Below are 12,401 nucleotides of genomic sequence, written 5' to 3'. Positions count from 1 at the left end.
CTAGTGCTACTGTCTTCAAACACGTCTGTATTGCAGTACCATTTACTGAAGTCAATCTGTAAAGAGTGGTCAACTGTGAGATCTGTCGGACAGGCAGGGTAGACTTTCTTAGGATCACCTCCAAGAGTTTTCACTGCTTCCCTCATGGCAGCAAAGTCCACCATTGCTGGTATTCCACTAAAAAAATAAAGAACAGTCAATTAATACTCACTTGTTTCCATAAAAAAAAAAAAAAAAAAAAAAAAACCTCTCTTTTTTGTGTTTATTTTTGATAATTTACTTTATGATATAAAGCTGGATGTAACCCCGGGTTATTAAGTATTATCCCTGAGTATTATCCAAGAACTTCAGTGCTCAGGAGTAGAACTGCCAAAAAGCGACAGAAGATAACTTTTGGAGGTACACCAAATTGGCCATGTAATTCCTTTCTCTTGGTCCTTTCCCCACAGTCTTTGCAGTATCTCAAAAAGCTATTCGTAATAGCCTTTACCATTTTACATTTGTCCATCTGAGAGAGCGAGAGAGAGCACGTGTGCGTGTGCATGTGTGTGTAAAACAAACATGTACCAGAGGACTTCAATATTTTTTATACCAAGGATATAAGGCAAACAGGACACATTACTGATTACAAACAGTAGCATATGCATTAAGCAGCAACATCAGCAACATATTGGAGATTCTATGCATTAGTGATCAGTGGCACCTAAGCTAGGCTTGTATGAGTATGAGTGGATGAGGGGGTGCTCTCTTCCAACATCTATTTTAAGATTCACACTTCAACATATATCCCATAAGAAGCCAGAACAAGAAGTCTTTCAGGATACTGTAAAGAATCTGGACATTATTCTGTGATGGAAGGCTATTTAAGAATGATAACTGTAGATTTTTAACCAAGTCTTCCCATACTGGGGATTCCACATGTGGGAACAAGGCCATCAAGTTAGAGACCACTGCACTGTCAATACAAGTAAGTAATTTAAAACGATGCCGTCACTCACGTGAAATCTTGAAGAATAACACGGGCAGGGAAAAAGGGCACTTCAACATTGCTTTGTTTGGTTTTCCAGTCCAAAATATTCATAACATCTTCCTTTTTCATTAAAAAGCCATCACAATTCCGTACAGCAGCTTCCAATAGGACCCGTATTGAATAAGGCAGAATATCTGATTGAAGATAAAATATTACTATAAACAAGAACCCATGTCTATACACTGCAAAAAGTACAATAATAATACCCCCAGTATAAATACATATTGAGAAGCATGTAGTATCATTTGAATACAGTAATAAAGACAACCCTATTGTCCCAGTTAGTCTCAATTGTGAACTTGACACAGCCTGGGATAATCAGCTGAGGTATTATGTAGATCAAATTAGCCTGTGGGTATACATACTGGGGACTGTCTGGATTATCAATTGGTATAGGAGGGTCCAGCCCACTATGGGACAGTCAGTCTTGGGTTGGAGAAGAAAGGGAGCCAGAGTGCATGCCAGCTTTCTGGCATGCTTCAAGCTCTTGCTTTTGTTCCTGTACTGGCTGGTTTTGTGTCAACCTGACACAAGCTGGAGTTATCACAGAGAAAGGAGCCTCAGTTGAGGAAATGCCTCCATGAGATCCAGCTGTAAGGCATTTTATCAACTAGTGATCAAGGGGGAAGGGCCCTGCCCATTGTGGGTGGTGCCATTGCTGGGCTGCTAGACCTGGGTTCTATAAGAAAGCAGGCTGAGCAAGCCAGGGGAAGCAAGCCAGTAAGTAACATCCCTCCATGGCCTCTGCATCAGCTCCTGCTTCCTGACCTGCTTGAGTTCCAGTCCTGACTTCCTCTGGTGATGAACAGCGATATGGAAGTGTAAGCTGACCCTTCAACAGTGAAAACGCTGGGTAATAAAGCTACTTGTCTCTTCTTGAAACAAAAGCTCTATAATCTGAGGTATAAACGTGGTGGTTTGAATAGGTTTGGCCCCCATAGACTCATGAGCATGAATGCTCGGCTCATAGGAAGTGGCACTATTAGGAAGTGTGGCCTTGCTGGAGAAGCTGTGGCCTTGTTGAAAAAGTGTGTCACTGTAGGGTGGGCTTTGAGGTCTCCTATGCTCAAGCTATACCCAGGGTGGCACACAGTCTCCTGCTGCCTACAGATCAAGATGTAGAACTCTCAGCTCCTTCTCCAGCACTATGGCTGCCTAGACGCTGCCTTATTTCCCATATTTAGTCCAAGATAATGTACTAAACCTCTTAAACTGTAAGCCAGCCCCAATTAAATGTTTTCCTTTATAAAAGTTGCCATGGCCATGGTGTCTCTCCACAGGAATAAACCCCAAACTAAGACAATAAGGAAAATCAGTCTCTAGTGGATTTACTAACATAAACCATGAAGGATACTAATACACTGTGATATGGCAGTCTCATGCATAACAGTCCCTGAAAGCAATAAACAATAGCCATTACTGAAGGGACTGGACTTCTGAGTGATGTTCAGCTCTCTGGGCCTGATAAAATTTCACACACAGTTAGGAAAATGAAGTTTCAGGGGCTTTGCTGAGTCCTACAGTAAGATACAGTCTTAAGGAAATAGAAGAGGCTCTAGGACCTGATTTTTAAATCAGGTTTATAAAGTGCTATAGCTATCAAGAAGTGATAAAAGGATAAAGCAGATAAACGGGCCTCTCTGGGATCTTAGAAATGTACCCAGCTTTGGACAGAGCTGGTATTCCTAGGGGGAAAATGAACAAGAAGCTAAACAGTGCTTGTGAGCCCCTGGAAGACTTTAAAACCAGAGCAACAATTCATCAAGGGGTAGGGATACACATGAAAAGACAAAGTTCATCTTAATAGTGGGTAGTTATTTTCCCATACCCTGAGCATACCTAAACTGTGTAAATTGACTGTAGATTTTATTGGGGAGGGAAGACTGCTTGAGGATTCAAATCTATCATAAAGACTAAGCTCCACTCTCCTTTCCATAGTCAGGCTAAACAGCAAAACACATCATCTAGTTCATGAGGTATGGGGAGATGCACTAACCCAATGACAACATCCCAAGATGAAAAAGCACAATGGCTAATGAAGAATTACTGGGTTACAGAAAGCCAAACAAGGTAGCTCTCATCCATGATGCAGAATCTAGAACCAAACTGTCACTTTCTTGGAAAGATATAGGTAGGCCTTAAGAGATCCTATTCATAGTATTATATATATACATACATACATACATATATATATGTATACACACACACACACACACAATTACATAATGCTAAGCATCTTATAGTTTTGGAAAAACATTGGGAAGAACAGTAAAATTAGCAGTTAAGAGTTTGAAGGATTGGGGAGAAGAGAAAGAATGTTTAGAAACCATTATTATTTACAAATTTAACAAGGGCAGGTTACCTCCCTATAAGCTGCTGGTCAGCCAGGCCCAAGTCATAAAAGCTATTACCACAACTACTGGTTACATGCCAGAAATGGATGAAACTGTCACTGACATACATGCTTGGGTATGGTCCCTGAGCACTGTACAGTGAACATGCCACTAGTAAATAATGGCACTGACTGTCACTGACTTATGACTTAACGTCCACTCCATAAGCAAGGGATCTTGTTTGGTCTGTAAGCCAGGACCTGTGGCTGCAGAGGCCATATGCCCTGGTGGGAAGACTGCTGGTACAGTTTTAAAAACAGATGTTATGTGCCTGTAAACTGCCTCCTAGACATTTGTATTTACTACTTCTGTCAGTTACAGATGGAGTCCTTTCAAATTTTTTGCAGTGAGAGGTGATTACTGTAGAGACTCAACCAATCAAACTGCCAAGAGTAAGTGACTATTCCTATAGCATAGTGGCCCAATGCTAACCTATAAATAGGAGAAAATGAGACATCCACATTACACCCTCCATCTCCACCCAAGACCAGAAAATACTGCTACAGAAGGACTGGAAAGAATGTAAGAGCAGGAGGAAGAGATAAAAGTACTATGTAGCTGAATCCTTCATACTGAAAGAAACATTCTCTCCTGGAAAGTGGTGGGAGGCCCAGAAGACTAGGAAGGGAACTAAATTTACAAAAGTCACAAGACCCTTCCTCTAAGCAGTAAACAATGGCTGGAAGAGAGGAGAGTCTTCTAGAGCACCTTTATGAGCATCCCATGTCCCTGCAAGTAACTCAAATAGCCCCTGGTTCAGCAAGGGTGACTGGAGTGGAACTGCCTCTTTGCTCTGTCGCATCCCTATCCGGGGTGAAGAGGCATTGCTCAAGTTTCTCCAGGAAAAGTCACAGAACACTTAGTTTCCCAGTGTGTTCAGCTGGTCTGTACCACTTCTCTAATTCAAGAATTTCAAATTTAAATAAAATAATTAAATTGAGACATATTTTCCATATCTTATATTCTTTACCCTTTTCAAGTGAACAATTAATATTTTTAGTAAATGTGACAGGTTTTACAATTAGCATCATAAGTGAGTTTTAGAAGTTTCATAAACTTAATAGCTTTCTTCCTGGCCATTTAGAGTTAATTCTCACACCTTCCTCTGCAACCCTAGGAACCTTCCAAGTGTGTCTACTCTTCATCTTTTCTAGACAGATGGAATAATACAAAAACATCTTTTGTGTCTGGCTTTCTTTTCATTGATCTTACTTTTAAAGTTCATCCCTACTATATTATGTATCTTTAACAATTAATTTTCTTTCATTAAATTACATCACACACCAAATTGTGCTTCAGTTTACCAACTAAAGGATATCTAAGTCGTACAATTTTTAGCTCTATGAATAATACTTCCAAATATTACACACTTTGATTTTTCTTGGGTAGTTAGGTAAGAATACTATGAACAGGGCTTATTATTAAGAGTACTGAGTCCAATTCCTAGCACCCACAGTCTGTATGTAACTCACAACCATCTGTGACTCCAACTCCAGGGGATCCAACATCCTTTTCTGACCTTCACAGGCACCAGGCACACACAGGGCAAATATAACATGTAGGCACAATATCCAAATACATAAAATGATGATTAAAAACATATTTTTTGAAAAGAATACCGTGCATATATAATAGGTCATATGATCAATTTATGCTTAACCATTTGTTCATTCATTTACTGGTGCTAAGGAGGGTTGAGTATGTGCTAAGCAAACATGCTACTGAGTTATATTTCCAAACCCCCAACTTTTTAAAAAACAGCCCAACTAGCTTCCAAAATGGTGGTATTCTTTTATAGTCCCACAAGTAATGAATGAAGTTTCTGTATCTCCATATTCTCCCTAATGTCATTTTTGTCTTTGACATCACATCTACTACACCTAGTTAAGAGTTCTATTAGCCTCAGCAAGTCAACAAAGTTTGTACACAAATGAAGTAGCCATTTTTCCCCCCAAGTTTTCACTTGAAGAAGCAACTCACAAACCATGGCTATTCAAATGTGGGCATTCATTCAGCAGACATTTCTCAAAAACAAGTAAGCGCCAGGCATAATGGCATATTCCTTTAGTCCCAGCACTTGGGAGGTAGAGGCAGACAGAGCTCCTGAGTTTAAGACCAGCCTGGTCTATTACAGTGAGTCTCAAGACAGCCAGAGCTTCACACTGAGACTCAATTTCAAAAACAACATTAAAATAAACATAACTACTAATCATCTAGTGCTACACTGTCTGGTCACTAGAGTTATTAATCTTTACGATGTTACAGTTAAAATGAGTCATGCCTATTGTGGTAGGAATGGCCCCCCTAGGCTCATATATTTGAATGCTTAGTCACTACGTAGTGATATTATTTGAAAAGATTCAAAGGATTAGGAGTATGGCCTTGCTGAAGCAACTGTCACTGAGGGTGAGATTTAAGATTTCAAAAGCCAATGCCAAGCTTAGTGTCTGTCTATTTGTCTCTCTCCCTCCCTCCACCCTACAGATCAGGACATATAATGCTCAGCAACATTTATCTATCTGCCGTGTTCCCTGCCACGATAATGGACTATAAACCTCTGAAACTGTAAGCCAGCCCACAACGAAATGCTTTCTTTTATAACAGTCGCTTTGGTCGTGGTGTCTCTTCATAGCAACAGAATATACTAAGACAAAGATCTTCAAAATTATTTTAAAACAACAAAAACATAGTTGTCAATTTCACCATGGTCTTTCTGAAATGGGAACTGGTGCCTCTCAGTGTCACTGAAGAGCCTTAATATGGTGCCAGCTTCTGGACAAAGACATGACCACAAAGAAAGCCTCTTGTTCCCATGCCAGAGCCTAGACTCTACCTGGAATCTTCCTGGAGATGTGACATGAAAAGTCCTATTTTTTTTCTCCAAATCTCAACATGGCCCATAAACTCTGAAAGGACTTGTGCCTGTACCAGCACCTGCTTTCCTAAAGCACATCCATGCTGCAGTAATGTTTCTGTGAGCTGTGTAAAGATTATCCTTGTATTACTCAAATGCTGATTTTTTAAAAAATGAAGTGTATTTTTTAAGAGATTTATTTATTTTATATATGTGAGTACACTGCAGTTGTCAGACAGTCCAGAAGAGAGCATCAGATTCCATTACAGATGGTTGTGAGCCACCATGTAGTTGCTGGGAATTGAGCTCAGGACCTCTATGATAACAGTTGGTGCTCTTAACCGCTGAGTCATCTCTCCAGCCCCCCAAATGCTGATTTCTGAACCAGCAGAAATCTGATTACAGACCAGATTTTGTTATTGTTAAGCATCTTCTGCCTTTGCATTTTGTAAACAGTGTTCTCCATTACCTTCTGATGGTTAAAAGAAAAAGCCTCTGACCTATAGCAAAATGCAGAATAAATAGGTGGGCTTTCTGGAAAAAGGAACTCCGAGAAGAAGTCAAACGAGGGAAGATTCAACCAGCTGGACATGGAGGAAGAAGCAGGCTGGAAAGGAGAGGTAACTAACTAGCCATATGGAAGAACTTAGATTGGTATAAATGGGATAACTAAGAGCTCCGATAAACAATGCCTAGCTGTAAGGCCAAAAGCTTCAAAATAAAAACAGTCTCTGTGTCAATATTCGGGAACTGGGGCAGGCATAGAAAGACCCCTGGTTATATATTCATATCACGGACTATTGACTGCTTGGTCATGTTCTCCAGAGGGTAGACTATAGTCTACCACAGTGATTCTCAACCATCCTAATACTTAAACCCTTTAATACAGTTACTTATGCTGTAGTGACTCCCAAACATAAAAGTATTTTATTGCTACTTCTAACTGTAATTTTGCTACTGTTAAAAACCATAATGTCAATATCTGTGTTTTCTAATAGTCTTAGGCGTCCTCCACCATCAGTTAAGAACTGCTGGTCTAGCACTCACAGACTTTCATCAGCTGGCTCAAACCAATAAACCTGATTGGGCCCAGACTGTTAAAACATACTAAAGCCCTTACAGTACCTTTCTCACATAGAAAACTGAGCTTTCTTTAGCACAACGATGCTATTTTGGCTATCTCTCATTTGCTAGATATAATGTGAGTACCTAATAGATGTAAGCTGAATAAATGAATTAAGGGTTTTAAGAGACAGACTTTGCTTCTTAGTGGGAATTTCTACAATTATGAATCTATAAAGTTAACCCTTTACAGATATTGGTAATTTAAGCTGAGAAAATGTTAATTTGTCACACTTCTAAAATAGACTCAGGAAACATAAGTATCCTTGTTAGCAATAACTGAGTAGGTCTAGTTCTAAGAGTCTGCTCTCGTATGTGAGTAGAAGTTGATGAAAGGCAAACCCAGATTCCCAGGCTAAACGACTGCAACAAGACTAGGCAATATAGAGTTGAGGATATGTCTCAGCCATAGTTGACAGAAAGCTTTCCTAGCATGCACAAATCTTGGGCTTGCTCTCCAAAACCACATAAATAGCATGCCTATAATCCCAGCACTCAGGAAGTGGAGGTGAGAATATCAGAAGTTCAAAGTTGTCTTCAGCTAAATAAGGAGTTCAAGCCCAGCTTGAATAAGAATCATCCTAGGAAGGAATAAAAACAAAAACAAAATAAAAACCTGAGCTAGGAACTGAGGTTTCTTATTTGGAATTTGGAGCTATTTACAAAGTAAGCAGACATAGATGGCTTGTTTTCAATCAAGTGATCTGAGTAGGGAGGATAGAACTATGAAGTCCCTGGAAGACAAAACAAAGAATACCATCAGTATTGGCCCACTCTCTATTTTCTTAAGAGACAACCAGATTTAATTAGCCTGGGAGCTGTATACCAACACAATAAATTCTACTTTGGCTAAGCTACTGTCACATTTTTATAATCTAAGAGTATAATCAGAAACAGAAATTAAAAAGTAAAACAAGTCAAACTCTTGAACATAATGTACCAAGTTAAATGTAAAATTGTACCTGATATCTACAGAATCACATTAGGTAATCTTTACAAACATATGTACTATGTACACATACTGTAGGCAAACTGTCTCACTGCTTACCCAACCCACAATCCTTCCCAGAGTCCAAGGAAGATACAAATTAGAGAATGCATATCCTTCCAGCAGGATAACTGCATCAGCAAAGGAAAATTGATAAATCCAGTTAAAGCAATAGGTGAAAAAGTCACCCAGAATTACCTTAGCTAGATAGCAAGCCATTTACAATGCATAAAGAACAGTCCACTGGACATATTGGGAATTATTCAAAGTCAGTACAGTGAATTATACAGATAAAGGCTCAGGTAGGCAGTAAAAAACAGAAATATCAAGACCAAGCAGATTTCAAATTACAAACAGCCTCTGGCTATGACTGGTTTTGAGATGACTATACTTTTCCTCTGCTATCTGCATATCTGGAAAACATAGTATCATTTTCTAGCAAAGTATTTGTTCTTTATAGTCCATGGTAGAGACTGGGACAGCATATAGGAGGAGTATGAAAATAAAAGTGTGTGATGGAGGTGAAAGGAATTACACAACTTCAACATAACAATACTATGTATTAATAGCTTGGATTAAAATTGTGTGTGTAGACTAATAGTACCACATTAGCCTAACAAGTGTTAAGGCTCTGAGTTCCATCTGCAGGAGGTGGGAATAGAGGAAATATAGTAGAAAAAGCTAGTAACAACTTTACTGTGTAACCATTAAAAGCTGTAGCAAAGTACAACTAGCCCTTTCTACTGGAACTCACACTCCTTGACTTAGAAACTAAGCAGATTCAGATAGCAGGAATACCTGTATTGAATGACATGGAAAGATGTGCATGATATATTAAGTGAAAAAGGTCACAAAGCAATACAACTGTAAGAATATTCATGCTTTATACATGTCTATAAAGATGTGCCTCTCCCTGAGCATGATGTGCATGCCTTTAATCCCAGGCACAGGCAGGAGGATCTCTGAGTTCAAGGCCAGCCTGATCTACAGAGTTCCAGGATAGCTAGGATTTTGTTACACAAAAAAACACTGTCTCATAAACTAAAACAAAACAAAAAGTCATTTTCTATTTTATCTGTGAAGGTCGTATCTTGTTTGAAATTTTTATAAACCACAAAACACTCTAATAAAATGTTAAGTATAGGTTCCTTTCAGAGAACGCAGTGTAGGAGCTGGTTTTCATTTTGTTTTGTTTCTAGTGTTGGGAATCCAACCCAGGGCTTTGTGCATGGTCTACCACCAAGCTATATTCTCACCCCTTGGTATTTGGAGACAGAACCTATGTAGTTCAGGTTAGCCTGGAGCCTATGATCTCTTGACACTGGCCAACAGACATGTGCTACCATGCCTGGCTAAAAATGTAGGTATGAATACAGTGCTGGCTATACTTCTACTTACTATAGTTAAGCAAGTAAGTAGTCAGGGAAAAAAAAAAGAAAAGATGAGATGACCTAAAATAAAAGGCCTGAGGCTTCATACTAGTTAAAAAATAAATATGCTATACTAGCCAGTCTCTTCACGGTCTTCCCCATTACTAACAAGTTCACTCCTGCTTTTATAATGCTGCTCTCTGTAATTATCTGAGATTAACTGCCATCCACATACCCTTGGTTCAATGGCAATTCAACTGCTTCAGAAAGCAGACTCTATTACAAGCAACTGAGACCGTTCTCTGCCTTGGGAATATGTGTATTTTTAAACTCTGAGAAGACAATCACAAAGATCTCTTAAGTTTCTAGTCAGTATACTAAAGGTACCAAAGAGGCAACTCAGAACTGTCCAAATGGGAAATTGTGTCAGCTCACAATACAGTTAATGTTTCAGCAGTGTCCACTTCCACACCCTGAATATAAATGGAAGAAGCCAAAAATACAATGGACAGAAGCAGGCTCATCTGTGATTGTGGCTACCGTGGTCTACATAGTAAGTTATAGGACAGCTATGGTTACCTGGAGACCCCGTCTCTAAAAATAAGTAATTTTTTATAATAAGATAAAATGGCACTACAAAGGGGGAAGGGGCACAGAAATTAATTTGTGGTACACCTCAACTAAGGACTATGAAGGGCATTAGGTTAGCAAAGCAGATGGAATAGGCTGGCTTACTTATCTATTCTCAACCAATTCTACCTTTTCTCATAACCAAGAAACCAAAAATTGGTTTTAAAAGTACTTTTCTTATGGTTATAATAAACATTGTAATCCTAAGAAAACGTTCCATAAAAATGTGCATAACAGCATATCTTCCATCAGACATAAATTAACTTTTACATTATTAATCATCTCCTTCTGTGTTAAAATTGCTCGATACCCTAATTCTGTGTTTATGGGTCATCTTCAAGCACATTTCCATAAATTATTCATAGAAATTATTTATTTTCAAGTACAAAAAAACCCCTATATACGGTCTTTTATTAGTCATTTAAATTGGTCTTTTATTAGTCATTTAAATTGGGTTAATTTTTTTTTTACGTGAATAAAAACGTAATTTAGTTGGTAAAGTGCTTGCTTAGCATGCAAGAAGCCCTGGATTTGACCCCTAGCACTGCCTAAATCCCATGTGGTGACAGACATACCTGTAATCTCAGTACTTGGGAAATGGAGGCAGGAAAATCAGAACTTTGAGGCCAGCCTGGGCTACACAGTGAGTTCCAGAATAGGATCGGCTACATATTACTATCTAAAAGGCAAAATCAATCAAACCCCAAAATCCCTTGCGGCCAGTGAGGTGGCTTAAATGAGAATGGTCCCTAGTCAGTGGAACTGTTGGGAGGTGGCATGTCACTAAGGACAGGCGTCCAAGTTTCCAAAGATTGGAGCTGGCCCCACTGCCCTTCTGCATCTCAAGACACGAACTTCTCGACTTCTGCACCACACTGTGCATACCTGACAGCATGCTGCTAAGCTCCCTGCCATGATGGTTATGGAGTCTAAACCTCTGAAACTGTAAGCCTCAAATAAACATTTTCTGTAAGTTGTCTTGATTGTGGTACCTTATAGCCAACAGAAAAGTAACTACACAGAATCAGGTTTTGAAGAAAAGAGCTTATGAAAAACCTATTGTGTGCGTGTATAAAATAGATATGTATATGTATGTATGAATGAATGATATGCCTGTGTGCAAGTGTCTATATACAGAGATCAATGTTAGGTGTTTTCACTATTGCTCTCTACCTTATTCTCTAAGAGATAGGTTCTCTCACCTAGAGAGCATTGCTGTTTGGGTTAGAAAGGCTGGGGAAATAGCAAATGAGCCATGGTCCGACCTGAGTCGACCTGTGGAGAGTTGGAATTACAGACACACATGACTATGCTGAGCTTTGTATGTGAGAGCTGCAGGTCTGAACTCAAGTCCACATGCTATGTGGCAAGCACTTTACCTACTGAACCACTGCCCCCTTCCTATTTTGGTAAATGATTTTCTAAAACCAATACAAAATCATCATTACTTATGGGATAAAATAAATAAAAGACATAAAATATAAGAAAATATCCATACTCTTATCAATACAAATTACTGCAAAAGAAGGTAAAGGCTAATGCTGTCATTCTAAGTAACAGTTATTTTTGAGGAGCAGCATTTATAAAGGAGCAATAAAACAGGACTAAAGAAAACCTCTCTTCAAACTGTAGAAGGCTGGCCATAAAATTTTTTTTCATAAAAGTTTTAAGAAAAAAGTTCACCAGCAACCATTCTTCCAAACAGGTTTTGTATTCTTTGTCTGGTCAGAAAAGTTGCTCAACTATCAACTGAATCAAAAGCTGAGCTTGGTGGGGCCTTCTTTCAATTCCAGCACTTAGGCTGAGACAGGAATGACAGAAAGTTCAAGGCCACCCTGGGCCACTAATGAGATCGTGTCTCAAAACAAATGACAACTGAAAATCAAAATTTAGACTCCATCCATCCAATGGCCGAGAGGGTAACCATGTTCATTCTTCTGAGAACTCAATGAAAGATTTAGCCCCAATTAGGAATGTGAAAATGTTTACCAAAGTGTCAGAGAATCACACCTAG

General features: G+C 39.0%; 1 protein-coding gene across 1 annotated transcript in view; it reads right to left on the bottom strand.

The window, feature by feature from the left end:
* The window catches only part of IREB2 (iron responsive element binding protein 2), a 40,468-nt gene that overhangs the window by 25,919 nt on the left and 2,148 nt on the right, over positions 1-12,401 (bottom strand). Inside the window, exons 3-4 of the mRNA XM_080930303.1 lie at positions 999-1,164; positions 40-177 (exon numbers count right to left, since the gene is read on the bottom strand). Coding sequence (XP_080786429.1) covers positions 40-177; positions 999-1,164 — 304 coding nt within the window. The remainder of the gene's footprint in view (positions 1-39; positions 178-998; positions 1,165-12,401) is intronic.

This window comes from Micromys minutus, assembly GCF_963924665.1.
Source record: "Micromys minutus genome assembly, chromosome: 16".
NCBI classification, from domain to species: domain Eukaryota; kingdom Metazoa; phylum Chordata; class Mammalia; order Rodentia; family Muridae; genus Micromys; species Micromys minutus.
Note: the sequence above shows the minus strand (reverse complement) of the source record. Positions and strands in the feature narration are given on the sequence as shown.